This window comes from Trachemys scripta, chromosome 5 (assembly GCF_013100865.1).
Source record: "Trachemys scripta elegans isolate TJP31775 chromosome 5, CAS_Tse_1.0, whole genome shotgun sequence".
Lineage (NCBI taxonomy): Eukaryota > Metazoa > Chordata > Testudines > Emydidae > Trachemys > Trachemys scripta.
Genome location: NC_048302.1, coordinates 56379689 through 56405854, shown reverse-complemented (window position 1 = coordinate 56405854; position 26166 = coordinate 56379689). Strand labels below are relative to the sequence as shown.

The window sequence follows — 26166 nt, the reverse complement described above, 5'->3', positions numbered from 1 at the left end:
TAACAACAGTATATGCACACCATCCTTGTGGAGAGCCAAAGATGGTGAGATAGGTGGTGGTCCACATAGGTTCTGTCCTATCTCTGGCATTCCAAAAGATCTCTACAGTCTAGGCCATGGTTAATCCTGTTCTGTGGTTTGATAGCCACCACAAATATTCTTAAGGACATCTGGCCTCATCTGTCAATATCAAAACTTTGTAACTCTGATAATGTTGGGGCATCCTTATCCTATAGGTTAGTATATTGAAGACCTCAAATTTATCAGTATATACTCGTTCATAAGCCAAATTTTTTTAGTAAAAAAGGGAAGCACCAGAGAAGGGGGTCGGCTTATGAGCGAGTATAGAGAGGGAGAGGTGGGACACAGCTCCTCCCCACAACAAAGGGAGCAAAGAGAGGCAGCAGAGCCAGAAGGAAAGAGGTGGGGCCACAGTCTCTCCGCGTCTGGCCACGCTGCTCTCCCCCCGGCCTCTGAAGCAGCTACAGCTGTGGGGCTGGCAGGCTGCAGCTGAGCCGCCAGGCCCAGCCCGCTGGAACATGCTGCGGCTGCGCCACTCGGTCTGGCCCACTGGAGCAGGTTGTGGCCATGCAGCCTAGCCTGCCAGAGCAGCTTCAGCCAGGTCAGAGACATTCTCGCCTGGCCCTCCCCAGATAAGGTGAGAAGGGATGGGATGGGGAGAGTGTGGGGGTCCCGAGCTAGGGGTGGGGTCATGTGGGGGGTGGTCACAAGGGTTACTCCCCTGACTCCCAGCTTCTCCCCCACAAAAAATGTCCCCACCGGTTGCTGTCCTGGCCTGACAGGGTAAGCAGCTGGCATGCTGGGACACTTTGTTTACTTAGGTTTACCTCCGTACCTGCGGATGCTCGAGGTAAACAAACCATCTTAGCCCATCAGCAGCTTATCCTGATGGCCCGGGAGGCAAAGTTTGGTGACCTCTGAATTATAGGGTCTGCTTATGAACAGGTTATAAACATTTTTCCATTTTTACTTATCCATCTTGGGGTGGTCGGCTTATAAACGAACCGGCTTATGATCGAGTATATACGATGTCAGTTGGTTACTATAGCAATCCTGCATTTGAACATCTGCTGATGTTTCTGTCGCAAAATACACAAAATGTAATCAACTAATTTCTTGCAGCTATATGTCAACTTTTTAAGCATACTTGTTTATCACAGCATTATATTTTATGATAGCTTTTGACCTAAGCTCACTTCTGGTTAGGGTTGTCAACTCTGACTGAAGCTATTCCAGGAGATTTTTTTCCCCAACATGATGTAATGTCATTGTCTTAAAACATCCTAGTAAAATCTCCTGGATTGCTTTCAATAGTCACCAGAAGATCAATGCCGATTCTGGGAGACTCCAGGCCAATCCTGGAGGGTTGGCAACCCTACTTCTGGTTAACTAACTTACTCTAAGGCGCTTAGGCTTCAGATTCTTATGCTAAATGCCTGTAGGTCCTTTGCATTACTGCCTTATACGTATAGCTTATCTTTATACGTGAAGGAAGCAACTCTGTATACTTACAGGCTACAGTGTCCAGAACAGTGGGGATCTGATCGTGGTTGGGGCCCATGGTGCTAATGTAATTCAAATAATAATAATCTTCATATGTTTATAGGTGATCAGGTTCCTCCTTTGTTGTCTTTTAGCCAAGCTGTGCATTTTTAGCGTTCTTAATTTTTCCTCGTAAGTGGATCTAATGAGTTATTGTTCTCTGAACCCACTGTGACATCCTTAGCTGCTGGAAGTGTTGAGATTTTTTATTTTTTTTTCTTAAGCTGGTATGTTTAACAAAACAATTTACTTGAAGGATCAGTTCCACCCTTTTTCAGTATTTTTAAAAAGAATCTAGAACTATAGTGTTCTTAGTAAAGAGACATTGTCATGTGCTATAATGTAGGCGCCAAATAATTTTACATCTGTGTTCTTGTAACAATCCCATGGTAACATAGTATTTGAGTGCAAATGGCATATTGAAAATGCCATATTCTCTTAGGAACTATTTCCATTATTATACCTGTGTGTGCAAATTATACAAAACTGAAGTGATGAATAATTTAAATGTAAATAATTTAAACCAAGAGCAACAAAGTAAATGGTGATATTGCCCTTTCAGAATTTCCCCATATTTCTTCATATAGCAGCCTACATTGTGTTCTAACCTCAGCTCCTGTGGAAAATGTTTTGCAATGTTTAATAAACTTCTGAATAGCTCCAAAATGTTTATTTCTCCAGTGTGCTGTGTGCTTTCTGAAGACAGTATACAAAAAACTTTCACAATTTATAAATTGTGCCCCAGGGCACTTAATATGACTGGCTTGTGCACATTTAAATATATTACAGTAATTTAAGTACTCTTCCTTTATGTAGGCCATTTTACTGTGGGTAAGATTGTTTTGTGAAGCTTGTTTTTTACTGTATTCAGTCCAACAAAAATTCTTCACCCTTTCTGCCTCAGTTTCTACATATATAAAATGGAAATGATACCTCATTCACAAGGCGGATGTAAATTATTTGAAACATATTGAAAAGGAAATACTTGTCTAAGTGTATTAAGTATTATTACTGTGACTGTGATCACAGAAAAGGGTACAGGATTGCGATGGAGCAAAAATGTCTCTACAATTAAGGGGAATATCTCATATTCCCTTCATTATTAAAAATATATAATTTTTTTTTCAAGCAGTCATTACTTTCACTACTTTGTGTGTGAGATTCTAACCAAAGTCAAAGGCTAAATCCAGACTTCATCTGGAATATTCATCATATTTCCCCTTCAGATTTAAAAGTTTCTTGTGCACGTGTCACAGCGTATCTGGCCCCTTTATTGTCAGATGGGCACAGTCCCACCTGTGATGGGTAAATTGCCTTTCTTCTGAGGCTGTGGGGCAAGAGATCAGGTGGTAACCTGAAAAGTCCTTACAAAGGCCAGCTAGAGCTCCTTTGAACAGGTGAATTTCAGGAAAGCAGGTAGTCTCTGTAGTAGGTCCTGGTGTGGGAACAGCTGCTAAAGACTGGATCCATAAAAGAGACTTAGACTGAGCATTGCAACGCCAAACTTTTAGGTGACCTGCTGCCTAGTGGAATCCACAATCTGGAGGTAGGCACCCAAGCTCCCTATACAATGCATGGGAAGAGTTAGGTGCCCAAGAATGGGATTCACAAAAGCCAACATGATGAGTGGGGAGCTACCTAACCTAGCCAATAGGTAGGGATGGGGCCTACTGGGAGGAAGTTAGTTGCCGAGGCATTTCCCTCCCCTGGGGACTTCTCTCCTGTAGATAGGCATGTAAACCAGGTCAGTCATTTCACACAAAAAACTGTGGAGGACAAGGAGGTCTCTTAGACAATAGCCCAGTGGTTCGAGCACTCACCCAGGATGTGGGGGAGACAGGTTCAAGTCCCCCCTCTGACTGATATAGAGCATGGACTCAAACCCAGTTCTTTTGCCTTCCAGGACAGTGCCTTAATCATTGGGCAATGAGGTATTCTCAGGCAGGAAGGTGGAGTGTCTCTGTCTTTGCTGTTGAAGCTTTTCCACTTTGAATGAATAATCACTCATTGAGAGAGAGTGAGTGAATGAATGACTGATTCTATAGCCCTCTGGTTGGGAAACTCACATGGGATGTGAGACCCCCCAACTGCAAGACCTTGTTCCATTGAATATGTAAGCATTTATACAAAGTGGAACAGCTACAACAGGAGATATTGAGACAGAGAACAAAAATATAAAAGGGGTTTACTCTTCTTCCTGGTTGAGAAGTTACTGAACATTCAGAGCCATTGAATAGAAAGTTGAGAGGGGGAATTATGTTGGCTTCCTTATAAAAATAAACACAAATAATTCATTGGAATTGAACTATTTTTATCTGTTGCCCTTATGTAATTTGGTAGCAATAGTATCTTGTTTGGAGGCATTGGAAGTTACACGAAAGAATCACATGGGCTAGTTTTGGTGCAATTTGTGTCAGTTGGTATCACACTTCAATAAAAAAAACTAAAGCATATGTGTGGTCACAACCAATCCTTGTCATTATGCCATGAAAGCCTTGAGATTTGTGATCAAAGCATCAGACTAATCTTGAATTGCAGTATAACCTTTCGTTGAACCTTTCACATTTAAATTTCAAGAGGTGATGCATTGCATTAAACCTTGTTACCTAGCTCTTCCCTACCTATATCTTTAAGCAATGCAAATTAATACTTAGTTGGTAAATTGGAAGAAAGTGCAAATTGCAAATGCCAAGCTGCTCTGTCATTGTTATTTACTTATCAGTTCAGCACTGATGCTTTTAAAAATGCAGAACATATGTTTTTTATCCAGAGCTGAGTATTCTGTTCTGATGAATAAAAAACGTATTTAATTTTATAGAACTACCTTTAAAGTATTGGACAGACATGAACTTTGACTCTGTTAACTACACTTAGACTGTCAGTGCAGATAATTTTGAGCTGCTGTATAAAATAGCAAATAAGGATAGTTCTGCAATCTTTAGGAAGGAAAATGCTCTTGATCTGGGATTGCATTAAGTTGCACAATGCAATGTCAAATACAGCAGGTTTGTGAATGCTCAGGTTACCTTTTCTGAGGCATGCCTGTAACCATGTTTCTTCTACAAACAAGTGAATGAATACACACCAATGTGTATGAAAAGATTTGTCATCTTTTGTTTCTGTAGCTACCCTATAGTTATAAATCGACATATCTTGAAAATTCATAATATAGCATGACTTCAGTCTGTTTGATAATCAGTGCTTGTTCTGCTGTTACCTGTGAAGAGTGAAAGGGATAATTAGACTGACCAATCTTCCTCAGTTTTATATATTATACAACACTGAATTCTAATAGTTGAAAACTGAAAGATAATATGAATCTTTATTAATTACTTTTTAAACCACATTGCTTTATATGTATTTATAAACCACACCCAAATTTGTTTTACTGATACTCCACAACAGTGATTAGACTGTAAGCTCTTTGGAGCAGGGGAAGTCTTTTTGTTCTGTTTTTGTACAGCACCTGGCAAAATGGAATCCTGATCCATGACTGGGGCTTCTAGTAATTAATTATAACGCACCATAAATACTGCATAGTGCTTTGTGGCATTTCGAAAGAGATACTCTTTTTTGTTTTACCTGATATTTTAAAAATAGTATTTTTCCTGGATTTTGTGTGTGTGTGTGTGTGTGTGTGTGAGAGAGAGAGAGAGAGAGAGAGACAGACTCCAGTGTCACTTGGAAATAACTAGCATCAAGGAGCTTCCACCTTTTTTCCCTTTATACCTCTCTCCCACTACTTCCCTGATAAACCAGAAGAAATGTATTTAAAAATATATCTGAAATTTAGCTCTAACAACAACATCTCAAAATGCACTTTCTTTAAATTGGTTTCCTGGATGAGCATTTGATTTACTGCATGGAATCATGGAGTTATGAGACATTCTGTTAGCTGACCCCTAAGCTTTGGTGACAAACATGCATGTTGTGGAGTACTAGGGGAAAAATGTATAAAAACACCATGTATTCTAAATTCATGTATAAAATTTGGGAAATCTAACGTCTCTGTGGGCAGATTGTACTGCCTCTCCTACTCCAATGTCCCTGGGGCGGGTTTGTTTGAAATGGAAGCCAATCTTGTATCCTTTCTGTCATATCACATTAGCATTGTAAGGCAAAGCAAGATTATGATGGCACTGGGTGTCTGGATTCATAACTGGTGTTGGAGTATTTTGTGAATCATATGAAGGAGATTCACTCATCCTTCATCATTATCCTGAATCAGGCTGGTGGCAGCAAACATTTAGTAGCTTAATGCTCATGCACAAAAATGCTTTCTTGGTGAGATAGCTGCAAGGCTAAACTGATGAGCATTGCATAGTTTGGGTCGGTGTTACTATGAATCTGGCTTTCATGGGTAAAGTGCCTCTGTGCTTCAGCAAAATTCTACTCATTATCTGCTGTAACTGGTGTGGACTGCCTCAGGCTCTTAAGAATGATCCACACAAGATAAACTGATACTGGAAAATGGATACACTTTTTGGGGGGGGCACAAGGCCTAATTGACATTTAAAACAGTCGATTTTTCATCTGTTCAGTAGTGTCCCTGGTGGGCAACAGACTATTTCAATAGGTCAGGAAGCATAGGAGGAGGCTGAAAATTAATATGATTTTACTATAAATAAGATTTTGGCATTAAAAATAAAATTATTTATGGAAATATACAGTATGGCCCCAGGTCTTAGTCCTCCACTCAGTTTTTATCTGTTAAAATTTCTCTTTCTAATACAAAATTTGGGGAAGGAGGAGAAAGAGTGCATACTTGAATCCCCAACTTTGATGTGAGAGTTCAGCATAGTAAAGAAACTTGAACCTCCGCTAAGTTGCTGAAGAATCCTAAGATCCTGCAAGGTTTATTAGCCAAATAGAAAAGGTGCCTAGTTTGCAAAGACATCTTTTTGCTTCTGACCTCCAGTTCATCAGCCTCTCCGCAAGTGAAAGTGTCATGTTTGTTCAAATGACACCATTAAATCTGCAATTTATTGTCACACTGAGTCTGTTGTGGTACCTTATGGCAGGGTGTCAAACTTTCAAAGCTGGGGACCCCTGTCCAGACTAAAAAAATATTTTGTGACTCTTTCTCTCAAAACCTCTAACTCTGACCATGAGCAGGTGAAGTTTTATAACTATAGTCATACTTGAAATAATGGAGTGAGAACTTTCAAGGCTCCTGCCAATAAAGACCTCCAGAGCAGGGCTTCTTAAACTGTAGGTCTTTGGAGACCATGAAAAAATGTACATGGGTGGTGGGGGGGGAGAGAAGTCTGTACAGTAGTCCTGTAATGGCACATCCCTTCAAGACAACCATATTGCTGTAACTTGAGGACCACAGCTGGTAGAAGATGTGCGCATGCTCAGCAAGCTGCTAGAACCTCTGCAAATAATCGTATGAAATTGGCAGATGTATCTTTTATGCAAAACAGTACAGGTCAAAAATCATTATTGTGGTAGACAAAGTGCAAGTAGCAAAACACATAGAAAACATGTCACCAAACTAAAATATTGGATGTGTTGGTTATAATAATGAAGCTTCATGGGCACTACCAGGACTTCCATGATGGCAATGCATAAGTAGTTCTGTAATTGCTAGAATTTGTATAACCCTCTGTTCAGTGTGTCAAGTATCAGAGGGGTAGCCGTGTTAGTCTGAATCTGTAAAAAGCAACAGAGGGTCCTGTGGCACCTTTGAGACTAACGGAAGTACTGGGAGCATAAGCTTTCGTGGGTAAGAACCTCACTTCTTCAGATGCAAGTCAAGATGTTCAGTGTGTGTTATGCATCTCTCTCTCTCTGTCAGGACCGGCTCCAGCTTATTTGCCGTCCCAAGCGGTGGGGGGGAAAAAAAAAAGAAAGAAAAGATAAAGCCACAATCGGTGGCACTTCGGTGGCAGCTCTACCATGCTGCTTCATTCTTTGGCAGCAGATCCTTCCCTCCGAGAGGGACTGAGGGACTTGCCGCCGAAGACCTGGATGTGTCACCACTTTCCATTGGCCGCCCCCAGCACCTGCTTCCTGCGCTGGTGCCTGGAGCTGGCCCTGCTCTCTGTGCTTGTTCTACAGAGACTAAGGCTTCGTTTACACTACCAACTGATGTCGGTATAACTGTGTTGCTCAGGGGTTAGAAAATCCTGAGCGACAATAGTTATATTCACCTAACCCCACAGTGTAGACATGACTATGTCAATGGGAGAAGCTCTCCCATCAGCATAGGTAGCGTCTTCACTAAACGCTACAGCGGTGCAACTGGGCCACTGCGGTGCTGTAAGTGTAGATAAGCCCTCAGTCCGTTACAGTAGCCAACTAGGGGACATAATCCTTTATCTTAAGCTGTAGAGGCTCATGGCTTAGCTTTGGAGGTGATGGGTTCATTCCCTGATAATGACCAAGATAATAGCCGTTATGCTTGGTTCTGCTGGATACTATACGGGAAGTCAGAAGACCAAGGTTTATTATTGACAACTCTGCTATTACTATGTATTGACATCTGTTACCATTGAGCAAACTGCTTTTAACTGCACAGTGCCTCAGTTTCCCCAATTGTACAAAGAGGATAGTGATACTTCCTTTAGAGTGCTTAGCGATTTAGGGGTGAAAAGTGCTATATAAAACTACTGTGTTGTTGTTGTTGGTTTTTTTCATGAAAAGGACAATGGAACGTTTTTCCATTGATGGCTCAGAAAGGAAAAAAAAAGAAAAAGAAAATACAAAATGGTTTTACATAGATTCAAAACCATATTATCTAGTGTGTCTGAAATGCTCTCTGCTGAAGATATGAAGCCTTCCACATCACAATCAAATCTCTACTTGCTGAGACCTTTAATAATTCATCTTGGGTGGCAGGCTTAACCTAATCTACTGACATCTTGGGGCACCTAAATGAGCTGAACTCTTCTCTAGAGGCAGAATAAAATATGTTCTGTTTATGCACAACAGGGAGACACATCTATCAGAAAATGTAGAAGTTGGTCTTCCCATGTGCAGGAAGGAAACTTGGTTTTGTTTGTTCTTGTTTTGTGCTATGAGGGAGCTGAAGAACCATTTGGGAACCATTAGGATTTACCTGGTGTGGGATTATCTTTAGATAACCCACAAAGGGGAAAGAGATGGATTAATAACCCTTTCATCCAACATGCTGTTCACTTGGCAACAGTGACTGGGCGATTTCAAAACAAACCTGTCCTGGAACAAGATCCTGCAACTTAATTTCTTTAGATGGCCAACGTCTGCTTAGTTTCTGTCTCTAAAGGAGTGCCACTCATCTTTAGTTGTAAAAGTCTTTAAAGTTCTTATTCTACCTTTATCATCATATCTTGGTATCACAACCTGCTGCTGATTTAAAAATAATTGTAGGTTGTATATTTTGTACTTTCAGAATCATGGGGAACATCTTCCAGTAGCAAAACAACCTTATCCATTACAATGAATTGTTTGTATTTTAATAATTTTGGGCTTCCTTTCTCATCAAAATTTACTTTTCAAAACTTCATAATTAGATGCTATTCTGGTATGATTATGATTACAATTTTTTTCTCATTCATGGTTAAGGTTAATCTTGGAGTTCATTTTGTAGCTTGGAAGGAGGTTACTTGCTCTGAAAACTTGGAGAAACCTGTCTAGCCCATAGTATTAGCAGTACTGAGGTAGCATACTATGCATTCTGAAAATGTAGACCCAGACGAAAGTTAAGTTCTCCCATTGTTTCATCTTGGCTTTTGCTCAGCCCCCAGAAGCTCTGCCAAGGTCTTGGTAGTGCCATTGGTGATATGCCTCAGAGGTAAAAACAACCTACAGTCTCAGCCAGAAAAAACTATTTTTTAGGGAGTGGAATTTCAGTCAGGAGGTGTTAAGCATGAACAGTAAATTAATTAGTTTATACTCAGTGCACACAGACACTATCAATGAAGTATCCTTGGTTTAGCACTTGGGTCTTTGACTTCTACATTAATGTGTTGTGTTGGGACTGGATGATGCTCCGATATCTGCTGCCTCCCTTTGCTTGATCCCACAGGCACATGAAAAATTAGGCTATGCAGAATTTAAGACATCCTTATAGTGCCTCATTGCCCTTATCCTAGATTCCTGGATATGATAGCCTATGTTCATCTGGATTTCCTCATGGAAGTTCCAAGTCCTTTCAACTGTTCTGAGGTTGGTCTGATTGCTGAGACCTCAGAGGATGCATGAGGAAATGGGAGTACCGGGAAATATTGCTTTTAAGTCACTTCTATATGGATAATTGTTGCTAAATGATACTTTCCAAAAGAGATCCTGTCACTCATATTATTTGTAACAGTTCTTTGATTTTTTTATTTAGGTCAGATAAAGCTGTTAGGGTACAACTGACTGCTAGTTATACATTCATATGTGATATCGGCCATACTTCAAGCCACTGGGGTAGGCAACTCCTTTAGCAAGATTCATCATTTAATCTTCCCTCTCCCATATTAAGCACACACAAATCTGATTTCACTTGTAGTTTAATCATCAGTTTAATCATCTTATATGCAGTTTGTCCATGGATATTAACCCCTAAAATTTTCATGTTCATGTAAATTACCCTTTCGGTATTCTTTGGACTCTCTGTGAATAAGAAGCTTCATAGTCTAGAAGTTACAAGGACTACCAAATTTTATTTCCCCATCACTAATTATTTTCAAAATGTAATTTAGTCCACTTTTTAAACGACATGGGGGAAAAGGCTGAAATTATATATTCAACCTGTTTTTTTATTTTTGCCTCTCTTTTCCTAGTAAGAGATTAGCATTACAGAATTTCCCCAGGCATCCTCAGTATATCCTACAGAATAGAGTAAAATATTTGCATACACATATAATTGGTGTTGGCTAGCAATTTTAAACTGCTAAGTAATCACCTCTTAAGTATATCAGTGTTGAATGGAAATTTTCATCCAGTTCTTACTAAAAGCATAGCAAGCCATTTATCAAAATACATATAATACCTTTGTATACATTTTGGCTTTGTATAATTTTAATTAATGTAATTAATGTGTTAATATGTCATTTGTTTAAACTAACAAATATTCAGAAAAAGAATCACATTACATGAAAGAGAATTTCAACAGGTTGACAATCCAGTGATAAAGGTCATTACTTTGTTAATTAAATTAAGAACTTGAATGGAAACCTGCCAAGACTTGGGGGGAAGGGGAGAGAATTTAATGCAATTTGTTGAGAGAAATAACATATGTTAAGGGAAAAACAGCAAACTATCCCAATGCAAAGGAAAGATAGGAAGAATAGTAAGAGGCCAATATGGCTCCTTCAGGAGCTCTTTAATGGTCTGAAAATCAAAAAAGAATCCTAGAGAAAGTGGAAACATGGACAGATAGCTGAAAACAAAAGAATAGCACAACCATATGTGGACAAAACGAAAAAGACTAAGATGCAGAATGAGTCACACCTAGCAAGGGATATAAAAAGCAATACAAAGAGGTTCTATAAATACATTAGGAGCAAGAGAAAGATGAAGGGAAGTGTAGGTCCACCACTCAGCAGGGGAAGGAGAACTAATAACGGATAGCATCAAGAAGGCTGAGTTATTTTATGCCTGTTTTATGCCTCCAGTCTTCTCTAAAAAGATAAATTATGACCAGATATTTAACACAATATTAAAAAAAGGGGGAAGGAACACAAGCCAGAATAGGGAAAGAAGAGGTTAATTAATATTTAGGTAAGTTAGATATATTCAGGTCATCAGGACCTGATGAAATGCACAATAGGATGCTTAAGGAACTAGCTGAAGCAATATCAAAACCATTAGTGATTATCTTTGAGAAGTCATGGAGGATGGGTAAGGTCCGAGAGTATCGAAGCAGGGCAAACACAATACTCCTTTTAAAAAGGGGAACAAGGAGAATTATAGAATAATCAGCCTAACTTTGATACCTGGAAAGGTACAGGAACAAATTATTTAATAATCAGTTTATAAGCACCTAAGAGATAATAGGATTATAAGTAACAGCCAACATGGATTTGTCAAGAACAAATCATGCCAGACCAACCTAATTTCCTTTATGGACAGGTTTACTGCCTAGGAGATGGGGGAAGATACAATATATCTTGATTTTAGTAAAGCGTTTGACACAGTGAAACACAACAGTCTTATAAGCAAAGTAGGGAAATGTGGTTTAGATTAAATTACAATAACTTCAATGCACAACGGGTTGAAAAACCATACTCAAAAAGTAGTTGTTGTTGGTTTGTTGTTAAACTGGGATGACATACTTAGTTGGATTCTGCAAGAGTCTGTCCTGGGTCTTGTACTAATGAATATTTTCATTAATGACTTGGATAATGGACTAGAGAATGTCTTTAAAAAATTTGAAAATGATACCAAACTTGGGAGGCGTCCCAAATATTTTGAAGGAAAGGATTAGAATTCAAAACAACTTTGGCAAATTGGAGAATTGGTCTAAAATCAACAAAATGAAATACAATAAAAAGAAGTACAAAGTATTAAGCTTTGGAAGAAAAATATCAAATGCACAACTACAAAATGGGGAATAACTGGGTAGGCAGTAGTACTGCTGAAAAGAATCTGGGGGTTCTACTGGATCACAAACTGAATATGAGTCAATGGCGGGACGCAGTTATGAAAAAGGCTTATATAATTCTGGGGTATATTAACAGAAGTATCGTATGATAGGCCTGGTCCACACTAACCCCCCATTTCGAACTAAGGTACTCAAATTCAGCTACGTTAATAACATAGCTGAATTCGAAGTACCTTAGTTCGATCTTACCGTGGGTCCAGACGCGGCAGGCAGGCTCCCCCGTCGATGCCGCGTACTCCTCTCGCCGAGCTGGAGTACCGGCGTTGACGGCAAGCACTTCCGGGATCGATTTATCGCGTCTAGACAAGACGCGATAAATCGATCCCAGAAGATCGATTGCTTACCGCCGGACCCGGATGTAAGTGTAGACCTACCCTAAGATACAGGAGATAATTGTTACGCTGCACTCAGGACTGGTGAGGCCTCAGCTGGAGTGCTGTGTCCAGGTCTAGGTGCCACACATGAAGAAATTGGAGAGAGTATAGAGGAGAGTCACAATAATGAGAAAAGTTTAGAACACCTGAGCTACAAAGCAAAGGTTTAAAAAAAACCCTTGGTATATTTAGTCCTGAGAAAGGAAGACTAAGGGGTGACCCGATAACAGTGCTCAAATATTTTAAGAGCGTCTGTAAAGAAAAAAGTGATCAATAATTGTTCTCCATGTCCAAGAGAAGGTAGTACAAAAAGTAATGGCCTTAATCTGCCGCAAGGGAGAATTAAGTTAGATATTACAAAAAAACTTTCTAACTATAAGGATAGTTAAAGCTCTGGAACAGGCTTCCAATGGAGGTTGTGGAATCCCCATCACTGGAGGATTTTAAGAACAGGTTAGACAAACACCTGTCAGGGATGGTCTAGGCCAGTGGTTCTGAACCAGGGGTATACGCAGATGTCTTCCAGGGAGTACTCAACTCATCTAGATTAGTGTTTTTCAACTAGGGGGTTGCAGCCCCCACGGGCGTCACGGGAGGGGTTTAGGGGTATCGCAAGTGCAGGGCTGGCATTAAGGGGTGGCAAGCAGGGCAACTGCCTGGGGCCCCATACCACAGGGGGCCCCACAAAGCTAAGCTACATGTTTCAATTCTGCCGCCTGGGGCTCAGGCTTCAGACAAAGCTCACAAATGAAAAATAGGCCCAAGTATCACACTGAAATGTAAGTGCAATATTTTCTATTCCAATCGATTTATTTGGCAATTATATGGTAAAAATGAGAAAGTAAGCAATTTTCAGTAATAGTGTGCTGTGACACTTTTGTATTTTTAGGTCTGATTTTGTAAGCAAGTAGTTTTTAAGTGAGGTGAAACTTGGGGAAAGCAAGACAAATCAGCCTGGAAAGATTGAGAACCACTCATTTAGGCATACTTGTTCCTGCCTCTGTGTGAAGGGATGAATTAGATGACCTCTCGAGATCTCTTCCAGCTCTATATTTCTATGATATGTAACAGAAAAGAGATGATACTGTGGGTACTTAGAGGCTAGTGTGCCAATTGATATGGAAGAAACAGACATTATATGTAATGCTTCTAAAGTGGTATTTTAACCAATTGTACCAACTGCACCATTTAGGTCTTGTAGCAAAGGAAACAAATCATGGCAATAAGAGTGCCGGACTGGACTTTTATTGTGCGTTTTGTAGCTTTTATTAGTGCATTTTTGGCTGGTGATAGTAAGACCTTTAATATTGCTTAAAGGGACTTTGAAATAGTTTAGGCCCCAAATTTGATCTCTTCTAAAATGTTTTCTGGCTGGGGATTTGACTCACTGATTCTAAATACCTCTACAGTTCATCTGTTTCTCTTTCAAAATATGCTACTTTATCATCTAGAAATCAAGGACAAAATAAAACAGGGCTTCTATAAGATGTAACAGATTGCTTTCTGTGCTCTGTAGCATATGTTAAAAACAATTCCCAGTGCTCAGCTGATAATCCTCATGATGCTGCTTTGTAATAACAATATTAAAAAAGCAAGTTTCCTTAGAAATCAGTGTTGTCCATTTGGGAAAAGACAATTATTAAAATAAGTTGCATTCCAACATATATGGAAATCATTGAAATGAAAATTCCTGACACAGTAAGCCCTAACATCTGAAGTCTATCATGGAAAGGCCTATTTAAATACTATGTGCTAGATTCCATCACCTTACTCATATTGAGTAACACCTGACACTCTCAGTAGTTACGTGATGTCAATAGCACTACAAAAGGAATGAGATACTACAGAATGTAAGAGTGGCAAAATTTACCCTATAGAACTGAATTTCATTAAAAATGATTTCACTATTTTCTTGTTTCTAATCCATGAAAGTATTTTAATAAATAAAAAGGTTGAAGTGATTTTCAAGATGAATGTTTAGGACTACCACATGAAAATAACCAGACAATTCGCAGTCCCCTGTGAAATCTTACAAACAAAAGAAGCATCATACAACTCTATAGTAATTTTCATTCAGTAGATAAATAAAATGCTATTACAGTTTAGTGTGGAAGTTGTCCATATGGTATGAAACTTTGGGGGGAGGGGGGAGGTGAACCAAATTTAGGTCCTTATCACACGTCGTTGCATGCTAACTTTGATCCCATGAGTAGTCCCTTCAGGATCAGGGCAATACTGTGCACATGCTATGATCCTTTTAAGAAAAAATAAATGTAGCATAAACAATGTTTTTGAACTTACTTGGTCAGAAGTAAACATTTATGGCCAAGTAAGAACTCCCCCAGAATAGGCTTCTAGTAGCAGCACAAACAATGCCATTACTTTAAAATATTGAGCTTGCTAAGGAAGCCATCATCAGAAGTGTAAAGGTTTGTAAGTGTGATAAGGATGTAATCTTTGAGTATTGTCCTTTAACATGACTCAGTTGAAATTATCTTTAGGTGCAAAGATGCCAGATTCTCTGTTGCCCTGCTTTGTGTGTAGTCTTTTTTACACCAGTGCAAAGTGACTCTAAAGTGGGTGTAAAGTACTATCAAATCAGAATGGTAGTTTACAACTACTTTGCACTCACTTTGCCTCTGTGTAAATGACAACACTAGAGTAACAGAATCAGGCCCCTGATATTTAAGAGAGGTATTTGCTTGTTAGAAAGAAAAACAGCTTTACCATGGTACCAGTAGAGATCTTCCTGAAAACTAGTTATTAAAGTTATGAAATCATTTCTATAAAATGTTTTTTAATTGGGGAAATTAACAGAAAAGTAATTGATTGTTTTTAAGTTGTTACCTTTCAGCATAGCATTTCTGCATATTCTAATGAAAGCCATGTGTATTCTACAAAGTCAAATGTTTTCTGATCTTGCAGAACCAAATGAGTAGTTGTGTTTTTATATATTTAAAAAGTCATCAGTAACATATGTGATGAGCTGATGTTTAAAATATTCAGCATCATACTATGTGCTAATATTTGTAGTGTAAGTTGATGTATTTCTCTGCTATTGAATTAATAGTAGCCTGCCTTTCTTTATGTGAGATGTAAAATGATGAAATTGCCAAAACTTTGGTATTAGACTTCTTTTATTTAACTTTGCTACAACCCCGTTCCTTATTTGTCCAACTAACTGGTTTCAAACTTCTTATCAGGTACTTGTCAAGCATTTGGTCTAGGAGCTCATTTTTACCCTGCTTAGTTAATTAAGGTGACTGTAAACAAAAAGATGTACAATTCAAAGTCATGCAGTGTTTCACACAAGGATGGAGGTGATAATAGCTTAATTCCTGCTAGATCTTTCCTGTCTTTGCTCTGGCTACTGCAGACTGACCTTGTCCACAATCTGATGACCTGCGTATTGCACTCAGCTGTTTGGAAAGCTGCTCTGCCATAGCTAGCCCCGAGGGGGTATCTGGGAGACCATTGATCCATTGACCCATGTCAAGACTGGATTTCAGATCTGATCTACTTGGGCCTCTGACATAGCTACACACAGGTCCACTGCACATAAAAGCCAACAGAACAGCCTGTATTTTTCTGCTTGTTAAGTGGCATGCAGTCTCCACTTGTTAAACGGAATACCAATTTTACACTAGTTGCTTGCTATTAAATTAATTTCTTGAAGCAATTACAAATATTGATCCATTCCATTCAGAGGAGGGAATTCTCCAATTTAGTAGCATAATTTTTTCTAAATCTACCAAATTATCACCTTTTACTTGCTGTGTTTCCTAAGACTGAATGTTAATGTCCCATTTTAAAAAATGCCTTTAAAATACATCAAAGTAAAAAAAAACCCATAATTTCTACATAAGCGTTTTCTAAATAAATATAATGTTTGGATCACCCAGTTAAAATTACAAAAATCTGGAAATAAAAAAAGTTATGATTCTAATAGCAACATTAACTAGACCACATTGTATACATCTTACATATTATGTGGTAAATATATATTACAGAATAGACTGCAATATATTAAGTTACACGTTTAATTAAAAAGGGAAAATATATATTACATATATGCAGTAGGTTTGCAGTGTTGTTGTAGCCATGTTACTCCCAGGATATTGGAGAGACAAAGTGGGTGAGGTAATATTTTTTACTGGAGTAAACTCTAACATTTGCAATAAGGTAACTATACTATTGAAACTTTACTTTTCCTGAAATTATGTGTTTGGGCCCTTAATGTTCCATTGTCTGCTTTAAATTTCCGTTCTCTTTTTTTTTTAAAAAGTGCCTCTTAATATTTAAATTATTCCAATTAAGCTTAGAAATTCAAACTTCATTAGCTGTGTGTGCATGATTGTTTTTCTGAAAAATTCCTGCTGTTGTAACCACTGTTGCGGCTCTGCTAGTGAGAGCTTTAGTATAGACAGGCCACTGCTGTGTTAATCACTGGGTCCTAATCTCACTCAGCGCAGATATAGACAATGATAAAACTTCTAGTTTCAATCTTGTAACAAGCTCCATGCAGGTAGACCCCTTCACTCCCACGGGAGACCCTTTGACTTCAGTGGTGCTCCACATGGGTGCAGGGGTCTGCCTGCATGGAGGGCATTGCAGGATCTGTCTTGAAAGTTCCAGATGTTGCCACCACCAGTTGTTGTACTGGAGTGGTGGAATACTTAACAACAATGGACTCTTTGACTTGTCACCTTTGGTTGGTTGGAGACTGTTTTTTGCAGGACTGAGGCTTTTGAAATGGAAAAAAGATATAAAGGGCCTGATTCACAACTTCTTTACTCTAGTTTTAATCTGGTATAACTCCATAGATTTCCAACTTTACAGAAAATTTACTTTTGAGCAAGGACCAAACATGGATAATTTCAGCCCAAATGGTGAATGCTTCAGACAGTATGTGTGAGTGAATGGGATTATTACCCAGGCTACGATTCTGTCACGGAGGTCACCGATTCCGTGACTTTCTGGGACTTCTTTTGGGGCAGGGCTGGAGCAGCTGTCAGCCTCAGAGCGGTTGCTGCTGGAATAGCTGGCCAGCGGCCAGTCCCAGGGCTGCCGCCAGAGCAGCAGTCAGTGTTGGTTCAGCCCCTCTGGGGCTGGAGGAGTAGTAGTCAGCCCCTGTTGCAGGAGCAGCTGGTGGGGCTGGAGCAGCTGCAAGCCTTAGCAGCACTCTTTGTCCCCCATCTGCCTCCTCCCCAGGGAATTTTTTAGTAAAAGTCAGGTACAGGTTGCAGGCTTCCATGAATTTTTGTTTATTGCCCGCGATCTGTCCATGACTTTTACTAAAAAAATAACCATGACAGAATCGTAGCCTTAATTATTACTAACTGTTTTGCAACATTATAACAATTATAGCAGGTGTTGCTTGTGTGCAGTGTTATGATTACCCTTTGTACACATAGTAGTTATTCTTTTAAAAGTGGGGATTGGTGTGAAACTTGAAAGGAGCAGTTTTGCCTCAGGTTTCAGCCAAAATTTGTTTGCACCATGAGGTCTTAATTTGTTCCTCACCTAAATGGTTTTAAAAGATTGTCTATGAATATTTGTCAGATAAACCTGTAACCAAAAACACTTTACATATGTTTTTTAATCTACAAAATATATTCTGAAATATTTCCTGAAAAATGCTCCCTTCCATAGTGTTAAGAGTATGATCAGGGTTTTCCAAATCCGAAGAGGCTTTAAATGTTTGTGAAGTAATGCGAGAGAATTTCTACCTGTGAGTGTTTAATGTTCCTCTTATTGCACTCTGCCCTCCTCCCCCATCATTAATGCTTTAAGTAACTGTGTTGTATGTTAGAATTTATAACATGATATTGTTTTTCCTTTGCATACAGGAGCTGATTCCTGAATTTTATTATCTCCCAGAGATGTTTGTCAACCTCAACAATTACAATCTTGGTGTGATGGATGATGGAACAGTGGTATCTGATGTTGAACTTCCACCATGGGCCAAAACCCCAGAAGAATTTGTTCGCATAAACAGGCTGGTAAGATGGCTATCATCTTTTGTCAGTTGAGGGCCAGTTCTTGCAACTTCTCTACTAAAATAGCTTATGACCATTTGTCCTGGTCTTCTGTGTATAGCTAGAATTTACATTAAACTATTACTGAAAATGATAATCTGATGCAATCTAAGGGAGTAAAGGTTTCTTACAAAGTGGGGGCGGGGGAGGCTTGTCCCCTCACTCTTTTTGCTTTAAACTTTCTTTGTACATTGTAAAGAAAAGTATTTTCATGGGGGGATATTGTAAAGAAAAAGTAGAATAGGGAGCGCTACATAATTCTTTTTTATATTCAGATCTTGCCTACCTTAAAAAGACTCGATGATTGAAGGACTAATTAAATTATCCTATCACAAGAGACTGAAAATTGATTGATTTTCAGTCAGCCAGGCTGTTTAAAATGTATATTTTTATTTGCTTTTTTTAAACACTTATTTAACTCCAGTGTCTAATGAACATTTGGGAGATGTGGTGTCTTTCTTAAAGAGTCAGTGTCCCCACCCCTTCCATTAAGGGAGTATTTTTCAGACATATGAAAGCTGAGCTGCCATTCAGAAAAATAAAAACAATCACCCCCCCTCACCCTCTTGTAATTGTGCCATGTGGTTTTAAAGGCCTACGCATCTTAATTTATACATCATCTTTGTCCCACCTCTTCCCCATAATCCCTCCTAAATGTTGGGAAGTCCTGGTGTTGGTCTTCAGAATATAGCATTTCCTCTCTTTCTTATATGCTTGGAACAGTGAAATAAGGAACTGGGCTATTTTGAAAGTAATATCATTGTCATCTGAGTTAGCACCCACTGAAATGAATGGGACAGTTCACACCTCAGAGCTATTGTTTCAGGCTCTCTGCAGACTCAAAGGTCTCTCCATCAGTGACACTCAGGACATACTTTCTTGCTAACCATAACTTATAGAGACTTTTAAAAAAATTAAAGCTGAGAATCGAGGTAACAATTGATAGTCTGTCCATGACCCACTCAGCTACTCCTTTGCAACCCTTATAGAAAATATTTAATTAAGATATGAAATCCCACTGCACACTTCAGAGATGCTAAAATGTCTTCCAAGAAGACCAGAAAACACCAGACTTGACCTTCCTAATAATTCTTAGGTTTAAAAAACAAACAAATCAGAAAGAATACATTTATTCTGTTGAGGGAAAAACTTAAAACCTTTTTCTCACGAAGAAGCAAAAAGGGCATATACATAATTAAAAACATCTTTTACAGGTTGTCTTAAAGCTTTTGACTCCATTGCAAAAGAACTTGCTCAACAGAGGTTCCTCTCTTTAGCAATTGGTCATTAACTGTCTTTTACTAGTAATGCTGTCATGACCTTTGGAAATACTATTGAGTATAGGCTTTGGTCTGTGTATATTAGGGTCATGGAAATCAGAAATATTAATACTTGAAATAGTTATAGGACAAGCTATAAAGATTTTAAATGATAAAGTATTCTAGAACAATTCAGGTGTATATTGTTTTAAGGCAGAGTACATGTGAAATTGATCTAAATTAAGATTAAAACATGCACAGACTTCAGATAGCAAGGTTTGAGTGCAACTTTGGGTGTTACAGGGCTTGATGAAGTTTGATGTATTATGAATATGATACTCAAACTCTTCGAGTTCAACATGCGTTCATGATTCAACACCATTCTAAGAACAGAAAACACCATTGCAGACTTGTTCAATGTAATTTAGCATCTTGATTTGCTCACAACAGTATTTTTTATCCTTGCATATAGTATGTCCATCTTTCTGTCATTGTCCACACTAGGAAAATTAGGGCCATCAGTGGAGGCTGTAGTAGTGACAGGTGTTTTTACTACCCCATAATCTAATCATGCACAATAGAAGCTGTCTCTCCACTGGCAAAATTAAGAACCACAATCCAACACTCCAGCTGCACTTGTGGCAACAGATCTGCCTTGTCCACTGCTAATAGGGTTGCACCAGTGATAATTATAAATCTTAATTTTCCTACTGGGGACATAAACAATGCTCCTCAACATTCCAGTACCCACTCTTTCTTTTTCTCTTCCTTTCTGACCCCAGCGTCCATTTTTTCTCTCTGCCTTCAGGACTGACTTTTCCTCCCTCTCTCATTTCCCAAGGCCTTTGCTAATAATCTCTGCCTTTTTGCAGATCTACTTGATATCTCTCCCTTGTGCTATATTTTCAGATGAAGTGCCTGATCAGTGGGAAGCAGATGCTTTTTAATTATTACTGTTAAATTCTTGGGCACTAAATGTAGTATCCCCTTAGAGCTATATCTTATATAGTAATACACTCAGTTTGTATTTTAGTCTTTTTCTTTATCTACTTAGGATCCATATAGTAAGTGCTGCTTTATTTTGGTACTCTCTGAAAGATCATTTCAGGCTACATCTACACTACGGGGGCGGGGGGTCGATTTAAGATACGCAAATTCAGCTACGCGAATAGCGTAGCTGAATTCGACGTATCGCAGCCGACTTACCCCGCTGTAGGGACGGCGGCAAAATTGACCTCTGCGGCTTCCCGTCGACGGTGGAGTAAGAGCGTCGATTCCCACCTCCGCTGGTGGAGTAAGAGCGTCGATTTGGGGATCGATTGTCGCGTCCCAACGGGACGCGATAAATCGATCCCCGAGAGGTCGATTTCTACCCGCCGATTCAGGCGGGTAGTGTAGACCCAGCCTCAGAAAAAAGAACTAGAGTGAAAACCATCTTTCTTTTTATGTAACTAACTGTAACATTAGTTGCATTATATGCAGTAACATTATTTCAGGTCTGAAAGGAGCAGGGGCAGCACTTTTCTAACCTTGGATCATTTGCACTTTCAAATTTTAATTTACTTTAACTCACAGTTTAAATATTTTTCAGATCTTAAAAATTACTTAAATATGTTCTTACAACTCTAGATTATTGTTCAGATGTAAATATCTAATTTTTGTTTCTCACTTGGTTTAGTTTTCAAGTAAATGTTCATTAATGAAAGTGACTTATTAAAGTTATTTAGTTTAGAAAGGTTTTATGTTAGTTATTATGCTGTCCATCTTAATATCTGGCATGTAGGCAAAACTTGCAGTATTAATAATGCATTTATTAATAATGAAGGTTTTCATTCCACTTTTTTGTCCTAAAATAGTTTTCATCAAGAGAGAAAATGCAAAATAATTATTAAAAATAAAAATGTTTTGCTCAATAAAATTTTTTTACCTGAAGGTATAATTTTGAAAGTATTTTATAATTTGATGCAGTAGAGCATTTTTGGTGGCATAAACTCATTTTGGGTAGGGAGAAAATAGGAACTTGAAAAGCGGCACCATATAAAATGTCTTTGTTCAGAGCTTTGCTTTTGATAATAGCCCTTCTGGCCATACCACAAATCCCTGCTAATATTAGTGTAATTCTTAAACAAAGAAAGTTTTGAACAGCCCTGCAGTGTTAAATTAAAGCCTTTAACTAACTAGTTAACAAACTAGTTTAAGCTGGGTGTGTATAACAAGTAAATTTATTCTGCCAGTAAGGCTTGGTTCCATTGTGAATATTTTTATGGGCAGTGCCATTAGTGATCTCCTGTTTTACAATTGAATAAAAACCATCAATTTTTATGCAAAAATACTAATATTAATTTTCTTTTTAATATTTGTGGGTTAGCATAATGAACAAAATGACGAATAAGTATATTTACTAGCAGTCACCTGAAAGTCAGTGCCTCAGAAATATTATTAAAAACAGTTGTTACAATACAGCACTGATTCATTTAATATTTCCTTACAACTTCCTGTATCAGACTACATTATGATTATAAAAAGTGCTCTTTTTTGTAAACTATCACACACAGATTTTTTCCTCTTGCATTTCCGTTTACCTTTTCAAGACCACAGATTTTATGCAATGATTGGAGCTCATGAAATGCATACTGCTTTGATCTGTGACCTTTTTGTGGTGCTAATCAGGTTCCTGATATCATTATACCTTGCTCATTAATCATATTTCCTGCAGCCCGTCAGCCAGCCAGACAGCCCAGGCCCCTGTTTTCAGCCCTGTGTTGGCAGGTTTCTGCTTTTCCAGATTATTACAGTGTGATACTTTGGCTTCTCATAAGCAGACCCACATCAAGCTGTGTGCTACAATTAAAGTCAGATGGTCCTCAGGTTGAACAGGGATATAGTGTTGCAGCTGTCTGTCTTCCTGGAACAGACCAGTACGAGGAACAGATGATATGTAGGTCAGTGCATAATAACAGATTGTACACTACTGGGTCAATAGCAGGGGTTCAGAACATTAATTGACTGACAAACTTATTTAAAACTGATTCCCAACCTGTTTTTAAAAACAGTATATAGGATATATTTTAAAGAGAGTAGATTGCATATCTGGCTGTCTTTTGTGTGTATTGGCGGGAGAAAGAGGAGAATGGTGGATGGATAATACTACATTTTGATTGATGCAGTGTCATACAGTCAGCTAAATGAGTCTAATAATGTAATATAAACTACATTTTAGAATTGTAAAATACAGTTTTTACTTGCAAATTTATTTCCTCTTCATATCTTGTATAGTTTGACAAGAGAAAGCATGAAGCAATATTTTTTTGGTAAAGAAGACTTTATTTGATCAAAGTAATAGTCTTTCATCAAGCTGTAAAATAAATTTTTTGTTCAGTCTTCTCCCCCCATAGATGGAATACAAATGTATTTGGCCAGTATTTTTCAGGGGTTTTAGATCATTTATTGAATTTAACAGTGTTTTAAATGTGTTCTAGTTTTCCTTGATCCTGTGGAGTAGTCACAATTTTGTGTCTGACAAGTGTGCTACTATTGTAATATTATATCACATCAGAAATTCAGAATTATGACTTCATTGATGCACCATAGATGTGTTAGATGATCTGTGAAGCATCAGGGCCAAAAAAAATTAGGAGACTGTAAGAGGGCCCGGACTCGCCCCTGCGGCGCCTCCTGCTGGTCGTCCAGGGAATTAGCTCACCAGTCTCTGGAGCGCCCTCTGCAGGGCGGTGATCCGCCTTTCCTCTTCTCTGGCCCCCGTGTCCCTCCCAGGACCCCGGTGCCCCTTGCTCTGGGTGCTGCCCCCTGGCAATACCCATACATATGCTAGGTCTCCCCTCCCAGGGGAACCCCCACCCACTAACCCCACCTCACCTCAGGATAAGGCCACTGCCAGTCACCAGCTAGCCCCCACTCTCTGGGGCAGACTGCAGTATAGGCCACTCATCATCAGCAAGGTTGGGTTTGGACCTGCTGGCTTGGCCTAGCCCTGGGCTGCCCTCTGCAACCCCCAGTACCCCTTGGCCTATTACCAGGACGCAGCCTGGGGCTATCCAGGCTGGAGCTCCCCAGCCTTTCCCCAGCCCTGCTCCACTCAGGTACCCTGTCTAGCTCCCTGCAGCCAGGCCCTTCTCTCTCTGAAGGCAGAGAGAGACTTTTGAGCTCCTGGCTCCCAGCCTTCTTATACAGGCCAGCTGGCGCCTGATTGGGGCATGGCCCAGCTGTGGCTACTTCCCCAATCAGCCCAGTAGCTTTTCCCTTTGCCCCAGCCCTCTGCCAGGGCTGTTTTAAACCCCTCAGGCAGGAGCGGGGTAGCCACCCCGCTACAAGACACATCTGAAAGTTAAATGGACTTCAGTTTTAATCAGACATCATTCAAAGTTGTCCCCAGTACTTAAGTCCCTCTGTAAAGCTAAAAGAGTAATCATTAGTAAAGTTATGAACCTAATGTGTACTGTGCAAAATATTATTCAAATATTCAAACTAATTCAAAGCTTGTTGCATATCCTTAGGAATAAAATACTTATAATAGTTAATCAAACATTAGCAGTACTTAAAGCCATACATTAGCATCTAAAATATTTGAAAATGTTTTCTTCAAGGTGGGTGAGGTAATATCTTTTATTAAACCAACTTCTATTGGTGAGAGAGAGAAGCTTTTGAGCTTCATAGAGCTCTTCTTCAGGTCTAAAAAAGGTAACCAGTGTCACAGTTAAATACAAGATGGGACAGATTATTAAGCATGAGGTTTTGCATTTGTTGTCGTGGCAAAACCTGCAGACATATTTCTACTGCTACAATGATCATCACTCCCACAACACACTTTCAAAATATATGGGTTCTACACATTCCTATCACAATAAATCATCCAGTGCATCAATGTCCCAAGAACAACTATGTGGGTGAAACCAGATAATCACTACGATCTAGAATGAACTCACAGAAAAATGATAAAAGACAAAAATAGCCTGTCACTTGTGACAAAGAGGGGTTCTCTCATCAGCATAGGTATTCCATCTCTGCAGGAGAAAGTAGCTAGGTCGATGGAAGAATTTTTCTGTTGACCTAATGCTATCTACACTGGAGGTTAGGTCAGTTTAACTATGCCACTCAAGGGTATGTTTTTTTTCACATCCCTGAGCAGCGTAGCTGGGTCAGCCTAACTTTTAGTGTAGACCTGTCCTAAAAATCATGATCTCAACAGAGACACTGGTTTTATAGCTCATTATAACCATTTGTAACATACTAACCCTCCTTTGTCCTATGACTGCAGAGCTGTTAATTGCCCACTTCATTTTAATTGATTCCCTGCAACATGTGTTAACCCCTTATGCTTAATCAGTTCCACCTTGTATTTAGCTGACACTCTGGTTACCTCTTTTAGCCTGAAGAAGAGCCCCGTGAGGTTCAAAAGCTTGTCTGAGGGTATGTCTACACTACGGGATTAATCCGAATTTACAGAATTCGAATTTTGGAAACAGATTGTGTAAATCGAATGTATGCGGCCACACTAAGCACATTAATTCGGCGGTATGTGTCCATGTACCGGGCTAGCGTCGATTTCTGGAGCACTGCACTGTGGGTAGTTATCCCATAGCTATCCCATAGTTCCCGCAGTCTCCCCCGCCCATTGGAATTCTGGGTAGAGATCCCAGTGCCTGATGGGGCAAAAAACATTGTCGCAGGTGGTTCTGGGTACATCCTCCCCCCTCCCTCCATGAAAGCAATGGCAGACAACCATTTCGCGCCTTTTTTCCTGGGTGAACACTGCAGACTCCATACCACGGCAAGCATGGAGCCCACTCAGCTCAAAACAGCAGTCATGAACATTGTAAACACCTCGCGCATTCTCGTGCAGTTTATGCTGAACCAGGACCAGAAAAACGAAGCGAGGAGGCGACGGCAGCGCAGCGACAACAGTGATATGGACATGGACACAGAATTCTCTCAAACTGCGGGCCCCGGTGCTTTGGAAATCATGTTGTTAATGAGGCAGGTTCTATCCGTGGAACGCCGATTCTGGGCCCAGGAAACAAGCACAGACTGGTGGGACCGCATAGTGTTGCAGGTGTGGGACGATTCCCAGTGACTGCAAAACTTTCGCATGCGTAAGGGCATTTTCATGGAACTTTGTGACTTGCTTTCCCCTGCCCTGAAGCGCCAGAATACCAAGATGAGAGCAGCCCTCACAGTTGAGAAGCGGGTGGCGATAGCCCTGTGGAAGCTTGCAAAGCCAGACAATTACCAGTCAGTTGGGAATCAATTTGGAGTGGGCAAATCTACGGTGGGGGCTGCTGTGATGCAAGTAGCCAAAGCAATCACTAAGGTGCTGCTACGAAAGGTAGTGACTATGG

General features: G+C 39.5%; 1 protein-coding gene across 1 annotated transcript in view; it reads left to right on the top strand.

The window, feature by feature from the left end:
* LRBA (LPS responsive beige-like anchor protein) overlaps positions 1 to 26166 on the top strand; it is a 567906-nt gene that overhangs the window by 419438 nt on the left and 122302 nt on the right. Inside the window, exon 46 of the mRNA XM_034771513.1 lies at positions 18363 to 18515. Coding sequence (XP_034627404.1) covers positions 18363 to 18515 — 153 coding nt within the window. The remainder of the gene's footprint in view (positions 1 to 18362; positions 18516 to 26166) is intronic.